Source organism: Dufourea novaeangliae, unplaced genomic scaffold, assembly GCF_001272555.1.
Source record: "Dufourea novaeangliae isolate 0120121106 unplaced genomic scaffold, ASM127255v1 scaffold50, whole genome shotgun sequence".
Classification (NCBI taxonomy): domain Eukaryota; kingdom Metazoa; phylum Arthropoda; class Insecta; order Hymenoptera; family Halictidae; genus Dufourea; species Dufourea novaeangliae.
The window spans coordinates 456,771-481,434 of NW_015373927.1; the positions used below are offsets into that span (position 1 = coordinate 456,771).

Sequence of the window (24,664 nt, forward strand, 5' to 3'; positions counted from 1 at the left end):
TTTACTATGGTTTCTAATATTTATAAATATATTTCCTAAATTAGTATCATAATGTAACGTCTAACTAATTTCTTTGGTTGTGGTAAGTGGTCTGGTAAGTATTAACATTGGTCGATATAAAGTTCTTGTGTTTGAGTTTAATAAAAAAAGTAATTTAACAGTATATTTTTGGAAATAATTTGCTTTTATTGTCCTAATAGTTTCAAATATTTAATTATTTGATTTGAAAAATACTTAATTGAATTAGTGTTTATATGTATCTGATTTTTAACATTTGTTTGTTATATAGATTAAAATAAAGCTATATAATTACAGAATATATTTTTCTCAAATTTTTGTAAGTTATTTCAGACAATCTTTGTTGCTTTTAAACACAGTTTCAATTTGTAAAGCAGGTTTTTACACTTGTGTTGTACAAAGATTAAATATATGGCCTGAAAACTATGAAGTCTTAATAAACATTTTTTGCATGATTTCTGTTGACAATGACCATGTATATTATGCAGGAATTATTTTATTTATTTTTACTTTTTATAAATTACTTCTACAATCAGTTAAATTCTGTGTGACAAATACATTAATGTGTAGTGCTATAATTATAAGCTACAATTATTATAAGTTAACATACTATTATTAAGATTACTAGAATTTAAAAATCTTTATAAAAATATGTACACTACATATAATATTTCATACATACATTTACATCTAATATATACTCTCTGATAACGCATTTGACTTGGGTTTTGTATGCAACGCCAGCTGACAAAATGGTAAAGCAAATTGGCAGAAAGTCTTGCAACATGACCTATGTTAAATTGAGGGCAAACCCAGAACAAGGTTTGCACAAGCCAAATTGCTGCATCTGTTGCTGTCAATTTGCTGCCTATGTTGCTGCCAATATACGCGCAAGTTGTTTATAGCAAATCTTGTATTAAACTGACTGGGCTATTCTATAAAATTGCAAGCCATGTGCAAGGAAGTAGTGATATAATAATTCTATATATGCAATACTTTAAATAAATGATATGTAATGCCTCAGATTGCTACATGATTAGAAAAAGACTATTACTTTAGAATAGTAAAAGTAGTAATAATATTTTACCATTTGCCATTGCAAATTAAATTTTTAATTATGCATATATGGAATTGCTTATTATAATAGTTGTCCATGAGATTCAAACATGAAATTTGACATCAACATAGTGTATGGTTCAAGTTTAAAGTTTAAGATGGAAACAGCAGGTATAGTAATAGTCTTATTTTTACAAACGCAGTCAATTTTTCTTATTCCCACAAGTTTCATATTTAATAATTTGAATAGGTGAATTTATTTTATTAAGAGGTAATATATCGTTTATTACTTTGTTAAATACTTGTTAAGTATTTATCATTTACATATAGAAATTGTAATATCTAAAAGATGCATTTTCATTTTAAATGTAGTGGAAGACTTTTGTACTTTTTTAATAATACATAATATATATGTATATATATATATATAAATTTAAATTTTCAAAACTGTTTTTTATAAAGTTGTAATCCTTTCTATTATGTATTCTATTTTGTGCGCAGTTTATCTGTGAGTCTGATCCTTTAAATACTTTGAGCAGTGTATGTTCAATTTGTTCAACATTCGAACTCACAAAACATTTAATGTAATCTCTATGAAAATGTTAGACAAAGGATATTTGTATGACATATGGTACAACAGACATGTGTGCATAAAAATGTATTTTATTATTCGTAACAAACAAGGCCAATTTCTATGTAAAAACTTTGTTCAGGTTTTCCAATGTCTCGTAAAGCAACATCTATTATTGGCAACCTTACAGGTTTATCAGTTTCATACGAGATTATAGTTTTGCCCCATTCTTCACCATGTAACTGTTATAAAGAGGAATATAGACATTTAGTATAGTACGCACATTTAGTATAGTATGTGTCCGGATATTCACTGGTCTCCATAATGAAGGTGAATCTCTTTGAAGGAAGTTCACTTGCAGTTAATATTATATTCCACAGTCAGTCACCAATTTCAAACTTACAGGAGTAATCTGTTTGCTTCATAAAAACATATGAAAATATCATGTTAAATAGATTCCCATGAATTCGTTAGTCACTGGTATACTGCAATGATCTTTGGATAGAAGAGAACAGTGGTCATTTTATCTTATAAGTCCTAGTCTTTGAAGTACTAATCTTTGAAAATGTATATCTCATTAAGTATGTATTCGATTCTGACACCATACTTATAGAATGTATTTTCCTTCATTTTACCTCCCAAATCATCTCCTTTAAGGGGATCAGTGAATATAATGGACACCCTATATATAAAACTGTACATATACAAGTTAGAGTATTAAATAATGTCCACTTTGACATATATTTCATTATTAATGCCATTACTTAAATATTTACCTTGCATTCATCCATTATCATCTCATATCTAAGTCGTTGATTTCCACGTGGTGTTAATTCAGCATCATTCCATGTTAAAAGTTTCATACCTTTCCTATATGTTTTCCGTTCAGAGTCAAAGTATGCTACACTATTTTTACAGTGGTAAGTTATATTTTGAGAAGCATACTTCGACAGTAATTGTAAAAAGCTAATTTGATTACTATCTGTTTTATAAGTAATCTATATAGAAGAGAATAAATTTTAAATAATATTGTGTAACACATACGGCAATAATAGAAATGCTATACAACCTATTATATGAAAAATGTGTATTATATATGCTATACAAACCTTCATTCCATTTTCGATTTCACTTAACCAAATTTCTTGTTGATCAGTGATGTAATTGATTTCTGGTGAACGCACTGGATTTGGTAACAGACATGTTGCACGTTTTTTAGCATCACAATACACCAAAATTGCATCTCTAGCATCACCTTCATTCGGATCTATCCAATATTCTCCTAAAATAGAATTATTTTTGGAAAATAAAATGTCATATTTCTAAATACTTCATATGTAAAAGTTGATGCCTTAATAAAGTATTAAAAAAAAAATCCAAGATTACGTATAAGAAATAAATATCAAATGCATGAACTAACCAGAAGGTTTATTTGGATAAGCTACGTAAAGGTCTCTACATGTTTTAGCAGGTGCATTTTTTTCACCATCTGGTTTCATAAGTTTTTGGAAGGATGCGTTTAACTGTTTGTATGCTTTCAATATAAGTTCTCGTCTTTCTTCCTCTGTGAATTCTTGACTAAATATTCTAGGTGGTTCATCCCCGATTAATGGATCTGGACCTTTAGTTTGACCTTGTCCTAGATATATAAAATATAAACATTGATTTATGGTATTTAATAATAAGTAAAAATGCTATACTACCAACAATAAATTAAATTTATATCGACTATTAATTAAAAAGTAAATATGCACCTAACAGTGCAGCTAAGGAAGCAGCATCGTATCCTAATCCAAGTTCACCAGGTGGACCTGCAGGTCCTGGAGGACCAGGTGGACCTGGTAGTCCATGACGACCTTCATCACCAGAAGGACCCTTTGGTCCAGGATTACCAGTTAATCCAATTGGGCCAGGATTACCATCTCTACCAGGACTACCTCTGGGCCCAGATTCTCCATCTTTACCAGGTAGACCAGGATTTCCAGTCATACCTTTCTCTCCGGGTGAACCTATTGGTCCAGGTAAACCCTGTAAACCAGTAAATCCTCTATGTCCTTTGACGCCTTTCTGGCCCTCTTCACCACGATCACCTTTTGGACCTTCTAGCCCTATAGGTCCAGATTTTCCTCTGGGTCCCTAAAATAAAAAGAAAGTATAATATACGATAAATATTATGATTCAATTATAATACGAACTTGTTGTCCTTCTACACCCTGAGGACCTGTTTCTCCTTTTGGACCTTTTTCTCCAACTGACCCTGGTAGACCTGCTTGACCGGGTGGCCCCTAATTGAAAAAACACATCCTCATGACACAATAGTATATATAAAGCATTATTTCCTTCAATTCCCACTTCAATAAAGCATGTTATTACAACAAATTTGAATTGAGATAATCAATACAAATGTGTTATGCAATGATTCCTGATTTCTACCTCCTTTGTGAACTTCATGATTATTTTACATAGTCGTGTTTTGTATATTGTTTAATTGTATTAAGTTACTGTCCTGGACGAAAAGTTTAGTTAGATGGAGCTGAGTTAGATATCTTTCCTTGGTACTTTGAATACATATTTGTAGCAACCTTTGCTCAATGTGCTTTATTTATAAACATTGAAATCATGATCATATTTAAATTATTTAAAACTTAGGTAATATTCTAATTTCTTTAATGTTTTGAACGTGATCTTTGTTTACCGGCAAACCCGATGGACCTGGTAATCCTGGTTGTCCCACAGCTCCAGGTGGTCCTTTATCCCCAGTGCGACCAGATATTCCAGGAGGTCCAGGTTTACCAGCTGGTCCTTCTACTCCAACTTCACCTGGTGATCCAGCTAGTCCCATTGGTCCAACTAAACCAAGAGGCCCTGGTGGACCTTCTGGCCCCGGCTTTCCAGGTATTCCAGACTCACCCTGCCGTATTATATAGATTAATATAAAAATGTCTACTATAGTCTATAGTTATAAGAAAGAGTTGAAAGTTGCAATATACTTAGGACTTCTAGTGAAAAAGTAATTTCATAAAAAAAGGTTAAAGTTCTCTTATTGTTCGCAATATCTTCCGATGTTGGTAAGATATTATCAAAATTGTACGGACAAAGCTCTTTAAATTTAGATTTTGGAGTAGTGAAAATTAATGTGAAAATCGTTCGATTCATACTGTCTTCATCAATGTAGCATGGACGAATAGCGAACAATCATATTCGCATTTTAAAGATGCACATATTAAATATTAATTTATAAAAATGTAAATTTTTACATATGTCACAATGCAAAATAAATTCATTTTTGCTTTCGATTTTTGCATTCTAGGTTCAGATGACTACGTCAGCTATGTTTCTTTCTGTTTTAAATTTTCCCTTTCTATTGGTACGGCTGTGGTAGCACCTGTGTACTTTTATTGTTTGTTTTATTCAACTTCCGTTTCTGTTAGATTTTCCTGTGGTGCTAATGTATTAATGAATAAAACGCGTGATAAGTATGAAACGTAATCAGTTTAAATTAATAAAGGACAACCTAATCCTAACAGATTGAATTTCCAAATGCGAAAGCAAACTTCATTCATCATTCATTTTTTAATGTGTCTTGAGTTATACACAGATTTTGTTGTGTTTTGTTCAAAATTGTTCTTTTTTATTAATATGAATATGACAGTGAGCTTGGCTAACTAGAATTTGAATAATCAACATACTAAGGAACCTTTCGATTCGATATTTCCATGAGAAATGTGCACCCTGATAACCAGTTATATGCAAGTTTCGAGCAAATTGCCAGCAAATAATGACAAAATTTGTCTAAAGTACATAGCCATCTATTTCCGCATTCGACGTGGGGTTTGCAAAAAAATGGGAGTTGTAAAGAAAATTGGCTACACAAAAAGCTACACTTTTTTTCATAAATATTAATACAAGTAAATTGTTTATTTGAGTTTTGCAATGAAAAAATCTTTTGTTAACTTACAGGCGCGCCTCGCAATCCTCTGGCACCAACTGGTCCAGAAGGTCCTGGTAAACCTGGTAAACCTCTTTCACCAGAATTACCTTGGGGGCCTTGAGGACCTGGTGAACCTGGTGGTCCTTCAGATCCACTTTCGCCTTTGCTTCCGTCAGCACCAGGTAAACCTGGGTTTCCAGCTGCACCAGAATTCCCAGGTCGTCCTGTTTCTCCAGCAGCACCTTTAATACCGGGTAGCCCAGGAGGACCCGCTTGTCCTACGGTACCTTGCGGACCCTATACATGTTGTGGATTAAGTAATTACCTTGATATTGCACAAAATCTCCTATTTATAACGTGTAAATCGAAAGTAATGTTAAATTTAACTTACTGCTACTCCAATTGCTCCGGGTATTCCAGGTGGTCCCATGATACCGGTTTCTCCTCTGGGACCTGGTTCACCTCTTACACCCTTAGCTCCCGTCAATCCAATTAAACCTTGTGGTCCAGTTTCACCAGGACTGCCTATATAAGGTACACGTATAAATTACTATTACATAAAAGTAACTATACATATATGTAAAAATATGAGTCCATTTGTTGTACAAGATATCATGGAAATCGTAGTAGAACCGGTGAGTATTTAATTAGTAATTTAAATATAAGTTGAAAAATGTGAAATAAAATCGTTTTACACGTGATTTTATTTCCAAGAAAAGTTATTTTCAGTATAGTACAGATTTCACGAGAGATTAGATTAAGACACAGAGTCCATTCTGTTTTACAACGAAAATGACATTAAGTTATAAACAAACACATTTTCTTGACATTTTTTCAATGATAATTATAGCACTATTGTATATACCCACAATTCCCAATTTTTCGACAAATTTCGTTTAGAAGATTTCTTACGCCAGGATATAAAGCAAGGATTAATATCTTACAAAATGAAAGTTTCGATGTATTCTAATTCAGTCTTAATGTTTGTAAACTGTTGTGTACGTATTTATTGTATTCGAATTACCTGGAGAGCCAGAATTTCCTTGATCTCCTTTTGCACCTGGATAACCCCGATCGCCCTTTAATCCTGGTAGACCAACAAGTCCTTGCGGTCCTGGGAAACCTTGCGATCCTTGCAAACCTTGTGGTCCTCTTTCACCTGGATTACCAGGAGCTCCAGCTTCTCCTGGAGAACCAGGCGAACCAGGATCTCCTCGTTCAGCCGGTTCACCTGGTGGACCAGGTGGACCAACTAGGCCTTGAGGCCCACGTTCTCCAAGACGTCCTGTAAGATAGAATTTCAACATTTAATGATGCTTATAGATAATGAATCTATTTCCTTGAATATACAAACCAGGCGGTCCTTCCGGACCAGATGGACCACTGGATCCCCTCTCTCCTTTCGGACCGGATTCTCCCGGAGCACCTCGTAATCCCGGCAAACCTAATAATCCAGATGGACCAGTACTTCCTCTATCTCCTTTTGATCCAGGCAATCCCTAGAGTGTAAGATATGTAGAAAATATGGACTAATTATTAGATCACACGCATAGTACCACTGCAATGATCTGTCACCAGTTGCGAGGAATTAGCATTGAACACTGATGCTAATACGGATTCTTTTGTCTTCGAGAATCATCATTGTAAAATGGTGGTGTACCGAAAGTAACATTTAATACCATTTTGGAATATGGGTCATTTCATGTCAACCGGGACAGAAAATTTTCGATCAATTCTCCGATTTTGTTGAAGTTTTTTTTACGTGTTCTGTATGGCGTAGAAACACGTGTGATTTCTTTCAGATTTTTAAAATTAATATTTCAGAAAATATAAACGATTAAATATTGCACAAAATCTTTAAAATTGAAAATCCTCTTACATTCGAACATTAATATCTTCAGTTCTGTTTAGTTTACAGACTTCATCTTGAGCTCATTTGAAAGCTCTGAACCGCACTTTCATTTTCTATACACTAAGTTCAGTAACGATAAGGTATTACATTTGTTATAAACACATATACTGACATGAAATTTTCGAAACTTCTACATCTCGATAACGTTTTGAAATAAATATGACGTTATTCCTTGATTTATCCAGTACCAATATGGTAAGTTTCAGGATGGAGAAACAATGGAGTGTACTTTAAAATAAATAAGTAACCGTGCCATAGACGCAGCGCGCCGAAGCTGCTGCGCGTTTGGGCGTATGGCAATCAGAAGTGAGTCTACGAACGGTTTCTTAGATGGCATTTTTAAATTGTTTGATGTACTTTAAGGCACTATGTGTACGGTAAAATGGCCTCTTATACAGTAAAATGTGGCAAACTCCTATATTATTCAGAATTAAAAACCGTTATTATAGATATTAAGGAAAAGACACTTTTGACCCCCGACTTTGAAAGTTGTGTTCACCCTCTAGATATGAATGTCAGCAGCTAATAAAGAATACGTGTCAAATATTTTTTAAAATACTACCTTTGTCCCAAGTTGTATAAAACTCACCGTGTTACACTTGAATGATGTCCCTTGGTAAATTGTAATTTAGAATAGAAAATAATTTTTCTGTGCTAAATGTAAGGGCTGTTTGGCACTAAGCATATATGGCAATTTTTAGCTTTTGATTGTAATAAAAAAAAAGAAGACGAAATGTCTGTATTGAGAAAAATTTGGAAGCTTACAGGAGGGCCATCAGTCCCTTGTGCTCCTCGTTCTCCCTTCGGTCCCACAGGTCCTGGCACTCCTGCTTGTCCTCTTTCACCGGGGAATCCGCGCTCACCTCTATTACCATGTGTACCTGGTGGCCCTGGCGGCCCTTGTACACCAGGTTCTCCATCTTTACCTGCCGTACCTGGGTTACCAATTGTACCTGGAAAACCCTAATTACATCTAATTATTTTAAAATATCACGTTATTCATTACATTTTTGGAACATGTGATTGAAGTTTACCTGGAAACCTCTAGAACCAGGAGCGCCTGGCGGACCTCGTTCACCATCTGCTCCTGACGGGCCAGGTGAGCCTTGTGGACCCGGTGCTCCCTCTTTTCCTGTATCACCTCTAGGACCAGGTTGTCCCGGATTTCCTGGTTCTCCGGCCCTGCCTGCTTCACCCTTTTGCAGGTATATGTTGAATAAAGTAGGGTTTCTTTATGTTTCAGTAATAAAAAGGTAAGCAGTCTTGGTACCGGATATCCTTTTTCTCCTGGGAAACCTATCGGGCCAGGCAAGCCTTGTAAACCAGATGGGCCTTGTTCACCAGGCTTTCCGTCAGCACCTTGGATTCCTCGATCTCCTGGGTTACCTGGTTTTCCAGGAGCACCAGGACGACCGATTAATCCCCGAGCACCCTGCAATAATAGTGTTTACACATAGATTAGCAGTAAACTACTATGATCCGTTTTACATTTTTTGATAGCTCAAATTATGTACAAAAAAAAACCTAATCCCATAAGTTTCAAATTTGGACTTTTTTCCCTATTTCTTGGGCTTCTGTCCCCCTGTGCGTCGTGTCAGACGTATTCGTCATTCTTGATATTCGTCTTACAATTACTTTTGCATGTACAATCCACCTTACGAAAGTGTTCCACATTTTTATTAACACCCTTGTCTTTATTAGGGATCTGTCCTACTGTGTCTACAAATTTATTTTCACTCCTTTTCTTATACGATGTAGTAGAATTACTTGAAATTTTCAATAACAATGTTGCAATTTTCTTCGTAGTAATAAGAACCTGTAATCCGGCTGGCCCCATACGACCAGGATCTCCTGTAGCGCCTTTTGGTCCAGTGGCACCAATTAGCCCACGATCTCCAGGCTGACCTAATAAACATGCAGTAATTTCTTTGTTGTTATGTGTTCGAATTAAATGAACACAAATTATGTATTATGTTATTACTTAATATAGACAACTGGTATGGACCTTATTAATCTTTTTTACTGATTTTTTATATACAAGTTTTGAGAAATCCATGAATCTTAGTTATTTATCGTGTATCATGTTTCATGCATCACATCATTACCATCTACCATATTATCAAACCTGTTTTAAATATAAGCTGACCTCTGATCTATTTTACTGTAGAACTATTACTAAAAACAATTAAGGAACATCAACTGTATGAGATCTGAAGTTATCAAGAATATAAAGTGACTTGTTCTTCATACGTAGGAAAGAAATATTACATATATGCATTATTAGACACAATAACATATTTCTGAAATATAATATTCAAGACATTTCATTTTAAATAATCTTCCTAACTTCATTTTAATTCACAATCAAGAACAACTTTATTTGCAGAAGATGATTCTCCTTTGTCATTTAATTTTTCTATAGGGGCCTTAATTCTTCCAAACTTATTAAAAATATTAAATTGGTAGTATTTTTCGTCACCGTCTGTTACAGTACTGACATTCAGTTCTTTTACATAAATACTTACTGAATAAGTTTTACTCAATAAATCTAAATAAATACTTGAATATCACAATTTTCTATATTTTAAATAAAGAAAAAGCTACGAAATTTCCTCTAAAATATCGTATCTGTACAACATTACTATTTTTTGAAATACTTCGTTAAAAAATGTCCGAAGTATTTTGGACAAAAAGAAGGATCAAAGAAATATTTGTTTTATCCAATAAAAAATATAATAAAAACTTCATTGTCCGTCTTACAATTTATACTTTACTGTGTTTTAAACACATGGATCTACCATAAGTGTATAAACGCTATAATCCAGTTACTACGGAACATAAGATAACACACCTTTAGGTCCCATAGATCCATCTGGTCCAGGAAGACCTGGTGCACCTGGACTTCCACGTTCTCCGGCGGGTCCTACTGCGCCAATTGGACCACGCATTCCCCTTTTTCCTCTCTTCCCTTCATTTCCAGGTGGACCAGGCAAACCACGTGGTCCCGGTGTACCTGTATCACCTTTAGAACCGGAATCGCCTTTAAATCCTCTTTCGCCTGTAGGTCCCTAAAAATTACAATTGCTTTGTGTTTTCTACGATATACATTTTTATCCAACAGAAATAAAATTGTTAAAATTACAATAGAAAAATATTTACAGGCATTCCTTTCGTTCCAGGAATACCAGGATTGCCAAGTATTCCGGGGTGTCCGCGAGCTCCAGGAAATCCAGTTGCACCGACTAAACCCTGCGGACCTATACTTCCTTTCTCCCCAGGTATTCCATCTTTTCCTTGGGGACCCTGTGGTCCTGATTCCCCGGGCTGTCCTGGACGACCAGTTTCTCCTATACAATAGGAAATAGTCAATGTTTTTAGAATGTGTTTTCTTTTTCTTGTAAGAACTATACAGGCTGTTAATTTTAACTCGAGCACTTAAATTATTTCCACTACTATAAGTAAGAAAAAATGACTAAATAGGATCTGATGATGATAAAAGAAATCCTGTGAAGGACATTTTAACGGTTTTTTTCAAGGTCATCGTATTTTTTCGCACATTAACATGTATTCTTTAAAACGCGATGTGGTAATCGGCGTCAACATGAGTTCAACGACCTACACACCATGACCTTGAAGTGAACTTGAAGGCGACAAAATCAGCTTCAGTTTGAAGAATGCAGAAGTAAATAAACGTAATAAGAATTAAGAAACATTTTATCACCATCAGATGCATGCCTTAAAACCATGTACATCCTATGTAGTTATTTTTTCTTACTTTAAATATTATAGTAGCGGAAATAATTTAGGTGCTCTAGTTAAAATTAATAGCCTCTATACATATACAGGATTTTTTTATGTAAATTCTATACAGTGCGAGGAACTTACATACAGTAGGACCTCGATTATGCAAGCTGGTAAAAACAAAATATAACTATTATACATGCAATTGTATATTCACTAATGTATACGGTGTTAAGAAAAATCCATTTGAAACGTGTTTCTGCCGTGTATAGAAATTCGGGTAATGGAACATTGGGTTAAGCGACGATCGGATAAACGATGTTCCGACAATGGAGGTTCTACTGTAAATTGTTTCGTAGTGTTGTGTTCTGTTTCTTTGGATTCTATAGTGGGTAATCAAACTGTCCGGTCTTGTTCGAACATTCGATGAAATGTCCAAACAGTTCGAAGAGCTTTCGAACAGCGTGGGACATATTGTGTTTGAGTGTGTCCGAACATGTTCATGGACCCATCGTTACATACCTCGTGGTCCCTGTAAGCCTTGACTGCCTTTCGGTCCTTGAGCTCCCTGGTCTCCTTTTACACCAGGGTTACCGGGATAACCGGGCGGTCCTGATTTACCTAATGCACCCTACAAGCACGCAATATTAAAATTCACCGACAGTAAATTCTACCTAATTACTCCTGAATGCTGAAAAGATTGGATTCAAGATGTGCCATATAAAGGGTGTACCACCAAATTCTGCCACCCTTAATTATTCTCTTATTTCTCACGGTAAAAAAAAAATGGTTCCGGAGAAACTTAATGTATTTTCGGAGGGGAAATTAGGCTATGAGATTGAAGGTCATCTCAAAGGCCATATCTTTTGTGATTTCTCTAATGGTAACGTTTTTTAAATGGAATACCCTATTTTTTTTTGCCATTACAAAGAAGAGACCAAAACGTATCCAACAATGTATCAAACTAGGACCTTGAAATGACCTTGGGCTGAAAATTTCGCACATAACTGGTTGACGTGGAAGCTCACAGAAAGTGAATTGTAAAAACAAAATAAACGCCATAATCGCATTATTTATTATTTTAGTGTATGCTCAAAGTGTTGTTACCCCATAGTATGTTACATTATTGGATACGTTTTGATTTCCGCTTTGTAATGGTAAACAAAAAAATAAGGCATTCCATTTAAAAAAATGTTACCATTAAAGAAATTTCAGAAGATATGACCTTGAGATGACCTTGAATCTCATAGCCTAATTTCCCTTCGGAAAATACACTAAGTTTCTACGGAACCATTTTTTTTGTACCGTGACAAATACGAGAATAATTAAGGGTGATAGAGGTACGTGGGACACCTTGGTCACCTTGTACTACATCAAAACCACATATATCTGCGTCACTAGTTCATGTTAGCATTCAGCACTCGTATCATGTATAATTTAGATCAATACGGTATTAATTGCACGTGAAGAATCAATTTTATGTTAATGTATTGATTCTTGATATAGTTGTACATATTATTGATCCTTTCCATGTAAAAGAAATATTTTTACATAAACTAAAATTCTTAAAAAAGAACACTTTCCAGTACTCTTACTGTGTTACGGCTTCTTTCAAATAAATTGAAAATGACGGGCAATTTGTACACTCAATTATATTTTCTATATAAATAATTATTTATATTTACTATTAAATCCTATTTCATATTAATTTTAAAATTATTAATTCATAAATTAAATTTATTGTAACCCATGCCATCTTTATTATAACTATATTTTGATTTGAATTGTTATATATATAATATATTAATAAATTCTGAAAACAACAATACACAAATAAAAATAAAGTATTTCTTAACATGGAATATCAATTAAAACACAGGTTCCTCTAATATCTAAATCAAGATTGTTACATTAGAAGGTTGTTATATAAGCAGGTTGTTCAAGTCGGGTAGGAGGTGTGTCTATAAGAAAAAATATGCCTAAAAAAATAAATTTGTTTCGTTTACGAGAAAATTGTGTTTGAAGATTCATCTAAAATTTGTTGTATTACAAGTTCGTGTTGGAAATAAGTAGAACCAGCCTGTAATAAACAGACGCGTTAGCCAAATCCTATTCTATTAGCAGATTACCACTATTACCAGTCTATCCAACAAATTATTAAGTTCGATTATCTCGAAAATGAAGCATCACCCGAAAAAATTTTATTTCTTATTTCGACTTGTTTTTTCTTTTATAATCACCTCCTGCCCGGTTATACTACCCGACCTGAGATACCCCACTTATATGCTCTAACAATTCGGTAAATGCAGCGATAAATAAATACGTACTACTTCGTGTATCTCATGTAGCATTAGAATTATTATTTTACCATTTTCATTAATGTTGGAATCCCTTAGATTTTAGGTTGTTAATCGCCTAAATATCCGTATATTACAATAAGGATAAAAGAGTTAGTAATTCGTTAGTAATTTTATTATATTTCCATGGGAAATGAAGGATATTGATATATGATCATTGAACAATATATTGGGCCATTCCGAAAATACAGTGTTTTTCGTTACCTTTTTACTGGGCGAAGGAAAAATCGTTGGATCTGGTGAACAGATACTATATTGCAGGTGTGAATCGAATGTATTTGCTGTACACATTGCACGTCATTTTTTTTCCTTTTCTGTGAGAAATACCGAGGAAACATATACATATAGACAATCACAAAGTCTGGTTTCATTACGTTCTGTCAGACTTGTAAAAACATTACACTACTTGGACTGGAAAATTTTGTAGCATCTACCCAATTACTAAGACTCTGTATCAAGTTCTGTATTAAGGAAAGCAAAAGTCGAAAACAAATTCCATCTAGAGGCAAGTTAAATAGCTTTTTTTAGCTAAAACAATCGAAGTCGTATATCACTGGTACAATGGAATTATTTGAGAAACGTAAAGCCATTTTTAAAATGGTTGTAACTAAGAATATGATATAAATTGTAACTCTGTCCTTGAACACGTTATAAACTTTCGAAGCAACGCAATATAATAAAACGGGGAAGTAGTTTCAAATGGTCTGAAATGTCTCAACTTACAGGTTGTCCAGGGGGTCCAGGAATTCCATCTACTCCTCTGATTCCTGGCGATCCTGATGGACCTTCTCTGCCTCGTTCACCACGTGGACCCGCAGGACCCTGTTTTAGCGGAGCATTTTAGTTATTTACTTCGAAATAATATAAAAAGAAAGTATTAGTATTTTAATTATTAGATTCATCAACAAGCTGGACGATTTATAACCAGGAAGCATTGAGAAATTTAAAAAAATGTGAAATATCGTTACACAAATCAGCAATCATTTTGTTCTATGTTAATGTTAAATTAAATGCACCTTAAGGCAAACCGAATAAGATATTTCTGACAGACGTACTAGAAATTTCTTTCCAAAGTTGTTGATACTAAAATTCAGTTCTTACCATAGGACCCAATGCTCCCATTGGACCAGGTGCACCTATCGATCCTTTTTCTCCCGATACACCCTGTTCTCCTTTTGCTCCGTCCAATCCTGGGAAACCACGGTGTCCTTTTATACCAGGGAACCCAGGCATTAGAACCAACTGGGCCTGGTGATCCTGGGGGACCAGTTTCTCCGTCTTCACCAGTGTTACCCTAATGTAAATGTATTTATGTAAAATTACAACTGGTAATAAATAGATTGCGTACTTTATGCATTTATAGCCAACAGGGCTTTGTGTAATATAAAAGAGAAAAAAACTTTCGTCACATGTAATGTGTTTTCTACTTTATTCTGAACCTAATAAGATATTTAAGAGAAGAAATTAATTCGAAACAGAATGTCGAAACACAATTACGTGTATATGAACTGTAATATACGTATAATGTAGTGTTGATTATTCAGACAGGATCAAGTATGATAAAGGTAATGAAAATCCGGGAAAAATATTATATAAAAACATGATTGGAAATTTACGTTTAAGTTGGTTTAAGATGAAAAAGGGAGGCTTGATGATTATGATGTGATTTAACTGAATTTCTTCACGGAAGTTACCTTATTAGGTTTATTCATAATATTTATGACATAAGAAGTGCAGGTGAAGGATAATGTGGAAAGAGTAACGGTGGTTAAAAACGGGTAATAATAGATATGAACTTAAGAATAATTATTAAAATACCAAAAATTTTATATTTATTTTTTATTATCCTAGAAGTTCCTACTAAAAGATTATTTAGTTGTAAAAATAAATAATCTACTATGTACAGAGTGTCCCACATAATATGTTACGAGCAATTAAAAAAAAATGTTTCACATAAATGTGTTGGATTTAGGAAACTCCTCTCGCTCAAATATTTTATACCCTAAATGTTGTTTAGTTTAAAAAAATTCACGTCTGCAGTGGTTCCCCAGAAAACAGCTTTTAACATTTTATGTAGGACACCCTGTATTTTCATAACAAGATGGTGATATAGCTTTCTGTTTTCATATTTGATAAAATTGCATCACTGATTTTCTTGGAAATAAAACTAAATTTAATATGTATACATATACAGGGTGTTAATTTTAACTCGAGCACCTAAATTATTTCCGCTACTATTGAAAGTAAGAAAAAAATGACTAATTAGAAGATGTACATGGTTTTAAGGCATACATCTGATGGCGATAAAAAAAATCCTCTGAAGGTCATTTTAACGGTTTTTTCAAGGTCATCGTAAGTTTTTGCACATTAACATGTATTTTTTATAACGCGATGTGGTAGTCGGCGTCAAGATGAGTTCAACAAGCTACACACTATGACCTTGAAGTGACCTTGAAGGGGAAGAAATCAGCTTCAGTTTGAAGAATGCAGAAGTAAATAAACGTAATAAGAAGTAAAAACATTTTATTACCATCAGATGCACGCTTTAATACCATGTACATCTTATTTAGTCATTTTTTCTTACTTTAGATAGTAGCGGAAATAATTTAGGTGATATAGTTAAAATTACCACCCTGTATATAATTGATACAGTTAAGAAATAATATTAAGACCTGCCAAGGACAATGAAATATTCCATCAAGGTTATACATACATCTTTTCCCGAGACACCGGGTAGTCCTCGAGGACCTGTTGCACCTGTAGGACCCACAGATCCAGGTTCGCCAGGTTCTCCTCGTACTCCTTGAAAGCCTTGTGGACCAGGTGGACCAGGCGGACCTGTTACATGCATAAAGGTATCAATGAATCTTTCGAAACATTTACCAATTACCAGTATACAATGTAGTTATTAAGGAATAAAAGAATACCTGCTGGACCACGTGGACCAACAGGACCTACTTGAGCTTGTAAGAAAGCTTCTGGACCATACAGTGGTGCTGCTGCTCCGGTTGGACCTTTATCTTCATTTGCTTGGGATAAAGCCAATTGCTGATAGTACATCGATACCTATATCAATTTATTTAAGACAATCAAGATATTAACATTTTATTGAAAAAAATATGCGCAAACTAAGCTTTTAGCATTGTTTAGCATTGTTTAACAAGCTCTATCATCAGACTGTATTATTTTTTTTATAAATTCATCGGTGCACTTGTAAACTGCAATTGCACGTTTTTTTTTTTAAATTGAATACTACGATTCTTTTGCATAGATTGATTCCTCGTGTCATTCTGCGTCGTAAGATCATTAAATGAAAACATAATGATTTAACAGATGTTCCAGTTTTTTCGAAAACTTAGATTAAGGTACTCAAACGTTTCACTATTGCATTCTGAACATTTCTTTTCACATTTTTCATTATGTCTTTTTATAAATCTAAACAAATAAAGAAATTACAAGTAGTTCACCATCCTATGGTAACTACTGCAAATGTAACATTTGAGAATAGTATACTTCTAAAATTCATAATATTTTTAAACGTCAAAGATAGAGTAGAAATCGCAGGTTTATTTAAATAATTAATAATAACTAATGTCGCTTACTCAGTTAATTAGTAATTAAACATACAGAGTTCGTGCTTCTATATACTTAAAAAGCAGAGCTTGTTTTAAATAATTGAAAAAATGTATAATATTTTTTTGAAATTTCTCCAAAATTGGAGTTTATTTTTTATCATAGATTCTTAATAAAAAAAACTGACATTGCAAATTCTTAACCTTCACGCGTTTTTCGGTATTTAATTATTTTTATTTTACGTGTGCACCGACTTGTAGAGGAATTGTGTAATAAATACTCACATCAGGCACGGATCCTGGTGGTCCTGGGGGTCCTGGAACACCAGGTGATCCAGGTTGTCCAGGAAATCCAACATCGCCTGGCCGGCCAGCATCGCCTTGTCGACCTGGGTCGCCCTAATTGTCATGTAAATAATATTATAAAAAAGATATCATTTTGAGCGTTATAATATTTTCCTTGTATAACATTCCATTGTAATGCATACTATTAACCCTTTACTGTTATGAATCGTTAACTTACTTAGGCGTTTATAACTCACACTACTACTTAATTACTTAATTAATTATGTACCATAATAACTAATTCAAGGGAGAAAGGGTTAATTTGGACATAAAAATGGATAAACTTCCGAAAAGCACCCACACTCGATGACCCGGACTTTGACATATCTTATTATTAATTAATAACTTATTAATATCACCCAGCCGAGTAACCTTCAAAAGGTTTAAACCGCCGATCATTGGTTATTAAAAAATTATGAACAAAAAAAATGCTTGAACCGTCCCTAATTAACTCAAATCAGTATAATGCTTTAAAGTTGATTAGAGACAGTTCAAGGAAATAATGTATTCTTATTATCACCGCGGATTTTTGGCGAAATTCGACGACGAAATACATAACAAATATTTATTCTACCAGTTTTTTTTACCTAACTCTAACTAACTCAGTCCAGTATAATGTTTTGTACAGTTTTTTTTATTTTTTAATTAGATCTAACCAACTCAGATCAGTATAATCCCAGATAGCACATGACGCCTAATGACGCCTTGAAGACGGCTTAAAGGCGTCTTAGACCTGAAATAGCCGTAAAATGGGCGTCTTTAAGGCGTCATCTGCTATCCGGGATGCCTTGAACAGTATTTTTTAAAGACAAAAGTTCAGATTTCTGGGACGATTATGATACATTTCTCATTCTTTCTTTGTTAATATCTTTTTAATAACCAATGATTGGCGGTTGAAACATTTTAGAGGTTACTCGGAAGGGTGAATTTGATAACATATGTCAAAGTCGGGGTCATCGGGTGTGGGAGCTTTTCGGAAGTTCACCCGTAAATATCATTTGTATTGGAATATTTACCCTAGGTCCCGGTACGGCAACCGCGTTTATTACATTGCTTTCACCGGGTACAATTTCTGTTGGCGACTAACAAAATAACGACAAATTATGTTTAATGTGAATATTCTTTATTAGAACTGGTTTTCTGTTTTAGATTTTATTTCGTACTCACTGAGTGATCTGTTGAAGCAGAAGTAGCGGCTATTTCATCAGGCAGTTCTGTGAAAAGAAAAGCATTACATGCATGTTTATAAACATTTTTACTGTAACCCTATTTGAGGAATATATTTATATTATTTTTCTTTCCACTAATTTGTAGTATATCGTGTCTACTCGTTACTAACATAATTTTTATCACATACATACAGTTTATTTTAATGAGAGTATTTCAACTATTTCAAGTAAGATTTTACACATCGTCTCCATTCGATTATTTTAACAAATCTGAAAAAGATTGCTAGAAGATGACTAGCGCTGTTATTTTTATACAAAAATATGTTTCATCGTATAAGAATATTAATTTTCTTGTGAATAGCAATCAATATTTTCTTGATGAAAAGATGTATTAAAAGTGTGATGTAACGTCGTATTATTGTAGAAGATTTTTTTCACGTATTATCAGAACACTTATCAATCTTATGAATACCTTGATGAAAAAATCGAACCGTTGTTGGTACTGGTAGATCTGTAGGCAGTGCTGGTCTATGAAATGGTTGCTGTCCTTCTGCTGGTGATTCGCCTCTGACTTAATATAATTCAATACGGTGGGTATTATTAGATATATATTATTTTATTTTTATATATAGCTTTTTAATATCAAATCATACAAATGTGAATTCGTTCACAATTGATACTTAATTTGTATTCAGTTGTAAGTAATTTATGTATTACGTGTTGTTTTTTCAAATAATGAAAGTTATTTATTACCTACTTTTTGGTAGTGATCAACAACAAATAACGCTCACAGCAAAATTGACAAACATGCTATTATAATTTGTTATAACACAATGTTAGCATTCGATACAAACAGTTATAGAATAATATAATCCCAGTAAGTCTTTACACGAATTATTGTTAGTCAACATCAATTCTTTACCGTTTTGAAATTCAATTTTTGTATACGAACCTATACAAGTACATATACTGTACTTCCATTTGAACATTATTATCTGATTATAATTCAATGAAATAAACAAACTAGAATTACAACATATGGTACTATAGTCGACAACAGGAAACGTGTACAAATCAACTTGATATTAATGAGTCATATATGTATGTATATGTATTTTGAATCGAACAATTTTAATATTAACAACTATATTGGTAACGTATAGAGATAGTGTCTAGTTTCATACGGAAAATTGACGTGGTAATTCAAATTTCATTTTATTTAAATAGTTACCAACTTGTTTGTAATCGCGAGTAATAAACAAATATCTGGTAAAACATACAAAATAATATCTACATATAAGAGAAATGACAAGTATACAATTTTTATTTGTTCATTGATAGACATGTTCTAGGTACTTTAATACTTTTAAAAGTATAAATAATAATTATTATTTTTACGATCATGGAATTAAACTCATAAAGTTATAAATAACTCAGTTTTTCTTTTTTAACGTTTTGTGGGTCGAAGACACTTTATAATTAATATTAATATATTAAACACTGTTAACTATTGTTGAATTTAATAATAGTTATTCAATTTGTATATATTTATTATTATTGTTATTTAGTTACTATTTATTAATTCTTAATATCGGTGATGGAAGTTACTTATGACTAAACATAATAGTCACAGAACAGAGACAAAAATAATAGCTTGTTCCTATTCAGGTTATTCAGTCACGAATTTTCCCTCTCTTACTATCTTAAACAAGTATGCTTTATAAAGTCTCCTTAAATAAAATAGAATACAATAAAATTTTATATATAATTAGTGAACTTACCCACACTACCAGTATCAGGTGCAGTGACAGGTAATGAAGTATTTATCGGTGCTGTTTCTAAACAAAAAAATGCAATAATAATTAAAGAACTGCAATGAATTGTAACATATCTATAGTAGATTGTCATTTATGGCTAATAGAAAAACGTATGTATATATATGGTATTTTTGTAAAGAGATCAATTATTACAACGTTTCAAATTCCAAAAGTGAACGTTTTAAAGATATATTAGTAGCAGCAAAGGTACAGCCCAAAATTAATAAGAAAATCAAACCGGAAAGCAGTAGTATACAAGCTTTATGACTCTGCGTAGCATTTAATAGGATACAATAAAAACGTCAATTGTTCATTTTTATCAGTTAACAGAATTGATTAATTGCATTGTACGAAGTGCTAAACAGTGCATCCGATTCAAGACTTCCGGTGTTACTTACGCAGGTTATTAATACTTCCTTTAATTGCTCGGTATTGAGCGCAACATACAACATTATATGATAACAAAGAATATCTAATCTAATGAATGGCGATCCGTGTTTATGGCGATTTAACTATTCATAACACGATAAGTACAAATATATGAAAAGACTGTAATAAACAAATTTGTTTCGGGACTATTTGTGATTTAAGTAGACATTTAAAGAAATTATATACATAGATATAGTATATCCGGTTTAAGTGTATATACGCTATTATTTCTGTAACTATTGAAAATGCGAAAAACTGTTTTATACAGAAGTTATTTGAATTCATAGAGCAAATTTAATAGAATATTTGAATTATTTTTATTGTCATTTACAGAGATTGTAACAACATTGTAATTTTTTTAACGGAACTACATATACTTCTTATTGCCAGGTTATTAAGCATTCAGAACGAATTTAACGATATATTTGAAAATTCTGTTTGAATAATAACTTGTCAAGTTCGGTTAGCGTATTTTGCCTGGCAATGAAATTTCCACTAATATTCATATAGTTATAAAAAAAATTATTGCAGACCTTTCACACATGTTGAATTCTTCTCGAAATGCTTAATAATATGGCAATAATAAAAATGTACAGTTTCATTTTAAAAAAGTACATTGTTATTAATACCTCTGGAAATAACAAAAAAATTCTAATATTCTATTGAGCTTATTCCATAAAATCAAGTAACTTTCACATGAAACATTTTCAATATAGTTAGAGAAATAATAGCGTGCATACACTTAGACCGCATATATGTATACATATAGTATGTATGTACTGTAGATCTATTTCACTCCGTTTCAAACTAATGTTATCGGGCAAACATTTTTTTATTCAAATGAAGTAATTTAAACAATTTTATTATATGTATATCCTTAATTTTCCTAGCATGAAACGAAATCACAATTCATCTTTTTATTGTATTTATTAATAATTGAAAGTCCAATTCTATTTGTACATATTATCATTCTTGTTCTAAACTTCTCTATATGTATAAATGATCCTTGTACATTTGGCATCCTTTAATTTTTCATCCAGACTTACAGCTTATGCACAGCCAAATCCGGCAATTTACAATATCAGTATCACATAACTTTAATAAATACACAGTAGATATATAATTATTGTATTAAAATATTTTGTTAATATAGATCTAAGCTTATAAAAATATTCGTCATTTTTATTAAAGAAGTTTTTTAATGTGATACTGCCGAGATATCACATTTTCGAATAATTTTCGTGCCATAGAGTACCTATAGTAAAAATTTGTAAATAAGGTAATTAAATGAATGTTGAGTAAAGATTTCCACTGAATCACTAATGAAAATAACTATTTACTATGCTATTTATACAGATTTCAAGAAGATATAAATTTTGTGTAATGGACAAATAACGTTTTTGTATAAATATATAACGACTGAAACGCTTCGTTGCAATTCTTATCTGCATAATTTTCAGGCTTTGATCCTTACCTTCTTAACTTATATTTGCTTATCAGCTATAAATATTAGGTTGGCCAAAAAGTAATCTCGTATTTCTGCAGTGGATGATGCTTTTTTTGTTTTCCACTACAAAACTTTGTTCCTAGTTACATAATACAATAGAAACGTATTCCGAACGGATCTGTCAGAAATGCCTATTAACGGTTATGAGGTATTTAGGCTTTATTCAAGTTATAGATGTTATTGCTCGATAGAGATAAAGGAACTTAGACAAAGATAAAACAATATTTAAGCAATTAATCCGCACGCACACCACGACTCTGCTGTTATATTGATTACAAAATATAACACATTGAAAATATGACAAGTATTGAAATTCTAAAATGTTTGCTGACATTTCTCGAATTTGTATTCTAGATTTTGTTTCTCAGACTAAAACTTTAATTATTCGGATGAAATGTCCTCAAGAAAAATGAAGAAAAAGAATGTGTCCGTACGATTAATAATTTCAAGACTGCGGATGTTATGCATTTATCGTGAACGTGAGTATGCAAAATGTAACACGATAAAAATGTACGAAAAGGTGAGTATAAATTCCGCTTTACTTTGAATCTAACGAAATTCCGTAATAAAGTGAACAAACCTCGGAGATAATTTCAATTCAGTAAATTGATCCATAAAAATCTGAAGTCTACTCATCAGTATCACTTTAACCTTAATTACTGAATTGTGAGGGTATATTTATAGACCATTACCTCCATCCCCCAAAGTCAACTAAAACCAAGAATTACCCGATACACGAACATGTAGAAGTGCATAATCTCCACTAAAATAGTCCGAAATATGTTCAAACTTTAAAACTGTGCTTATTTGAAAGTAATCAACAAGTTTCACGAAACTTAACCTTTGATATGTGAAACGTTATCGATGATGCACACTTTTTGGAAACATTACTCACCGTACATATTATGCAACGTTTTCATCCGATGGAGATCGAAAATGTTAGACTCACCGTTTCTGTCCTCGTAGTCGTCGTAATTCCCGTAGTAGTCGTAGTCGTAATTCCCATTCGCAGGTTGTTGAGCCTGCACCGGCCTGGACCGTTGTTTTCGGAGCTTGGTCCTGGCGCAGTGGACCTGCACAAGGAGGGCCTGAAACACGACAATAGCCGTGGCCAGCTGAAGGGCCTTCCACCCCATGGAGAACCGTGCCGACGAATACGCGGCAATCCGATCCTAGAGAGAACTCGGCTTCGTCTGATGCTGATGGCAACTAGACTTATGACAACTGTCGTATCATCTATTTACCAGATGCTTTGTAACTCAAGGGAGGTCATCATCCTCCGTTTTACGATCAATCTACAACATAGATGCAGTTCTCCCACTATCTGGAGGTTCGATCACATGGCTGCACCTCCCTTCTTTGATCCCTTACTTTCAACAACATTTTTTCTAATTCCTTAGCTGTCACTGAACGCCGATTTAGGAATTCAGAAGCTCAATTTCGGTGTAAACATGGGAATATCGAAACCAAACTTCTTGTTTGGTAATAATAATTTTTTTATAAACAAAATGAAAAAAGATTTTTTTGTTTACGGAGTTATCATTGTCAGTTACAAGTTCTCCTATATCATTCTCGAAAATTCATTTAAACTTTTTCTTCTAGATTACGAAATTCCGGATATTAAACAATTCGTGAAGGCTAGTCATTTATGGAACTAATCAGTACCTAATTGTTGAAATGATGTATAGCGGTAAATAACTATTACTTTAACTCTAATTTATTGAATTACGATTAGTTCCAAGTGCGCCTACAGAAAAAATCACCTGTTGCAACAGAATGTCACTCTTATAGTATATTTCGTGACTTCTTTAAAGTTACTTGCCTGAAGTTCACGGAAGAAAAGTTACAGTGTTCTAACGACATCAACGATCTAATATTAAAATAAATATTGATGCTTACTATTACATCATTGTATGTACATGTGATATGTACCATGTATAAAAACTAAATAATATACAATAAGTAAAAGATACCTATTACTTATATGTATATAAGTAAATGGGTAAAAAAAGGATATACAAATTTTTAAAACATAATCCATACTCTATAAAATTATATTTAAGCAGTGGATATTTTCATCCCCTGTTCTCACTAAACCATTACCTATTTCCCAAGTCTAGTATCGTGTAATGTACAATACAATTTGAATAATATATTATCTACCTCTATTCTAATTCACTTAAATTTCTCTATTTCATTACACTGACAGTCAGTACAACTCTCAGAATGGTAATATAAA

At 33.0% G+C, this 24,664-nt stretch overlaps 1 protein-coding gene across 1 annotated transcript; it reads right to left on the minus strand.

Moving 5' to 3' along the window:
• Nucleotides 1-1,740: 1,740 nt before the first annotated feature.
• LOC107195072 (fibril-forming collagen alpha chain-like) lies at nucleotides 1,741-23,561 on the minus strand. Its single transcript, XM_015584841.1, is given in 29 exon segments — nucleotides 1,741-1,887; nucleotides 2,422-2,643; nucleotides 2,755-2,927; nucleotides 3,066-3,284; nucleotides 3,400-3,781; nucleotides 3,841-3,930; nucleotides 4,341-4,556; nucleotides 5,604-5,873; nucleotides 5,968-6,101; nucleotides 6,601-6,861; nucleotides 6,931-7,075; nucleotides 8,254-8,451; nucleotides 8,523-8,684; nucleotides 8,759-8,920; nucleotides 9,305-9,393; nucleotides 10,340-10,556; nucleotides 10,648-10,835; nucleotides 11,752-11,860; nucleotides 14,310-14,408; nucleotides 14,688-14,820; nucleotides 14,822-14,880; nucleotides 16,300-16,424; nucleotides 16,514-16,652; nucleotides 17,444-17,557; nucleotides 18,520-18,585; nucleotides 18,671-18,714; nucleotides 19,139-19,243; nucleotides 20,454-20,510; nucleotides 23,375-23,561. Coding segments are annotated over 29 exon segments (4,512 nt in total).
• Nucleotides 23,562-24,664: the final 1,103 nt, after the last annotated feature.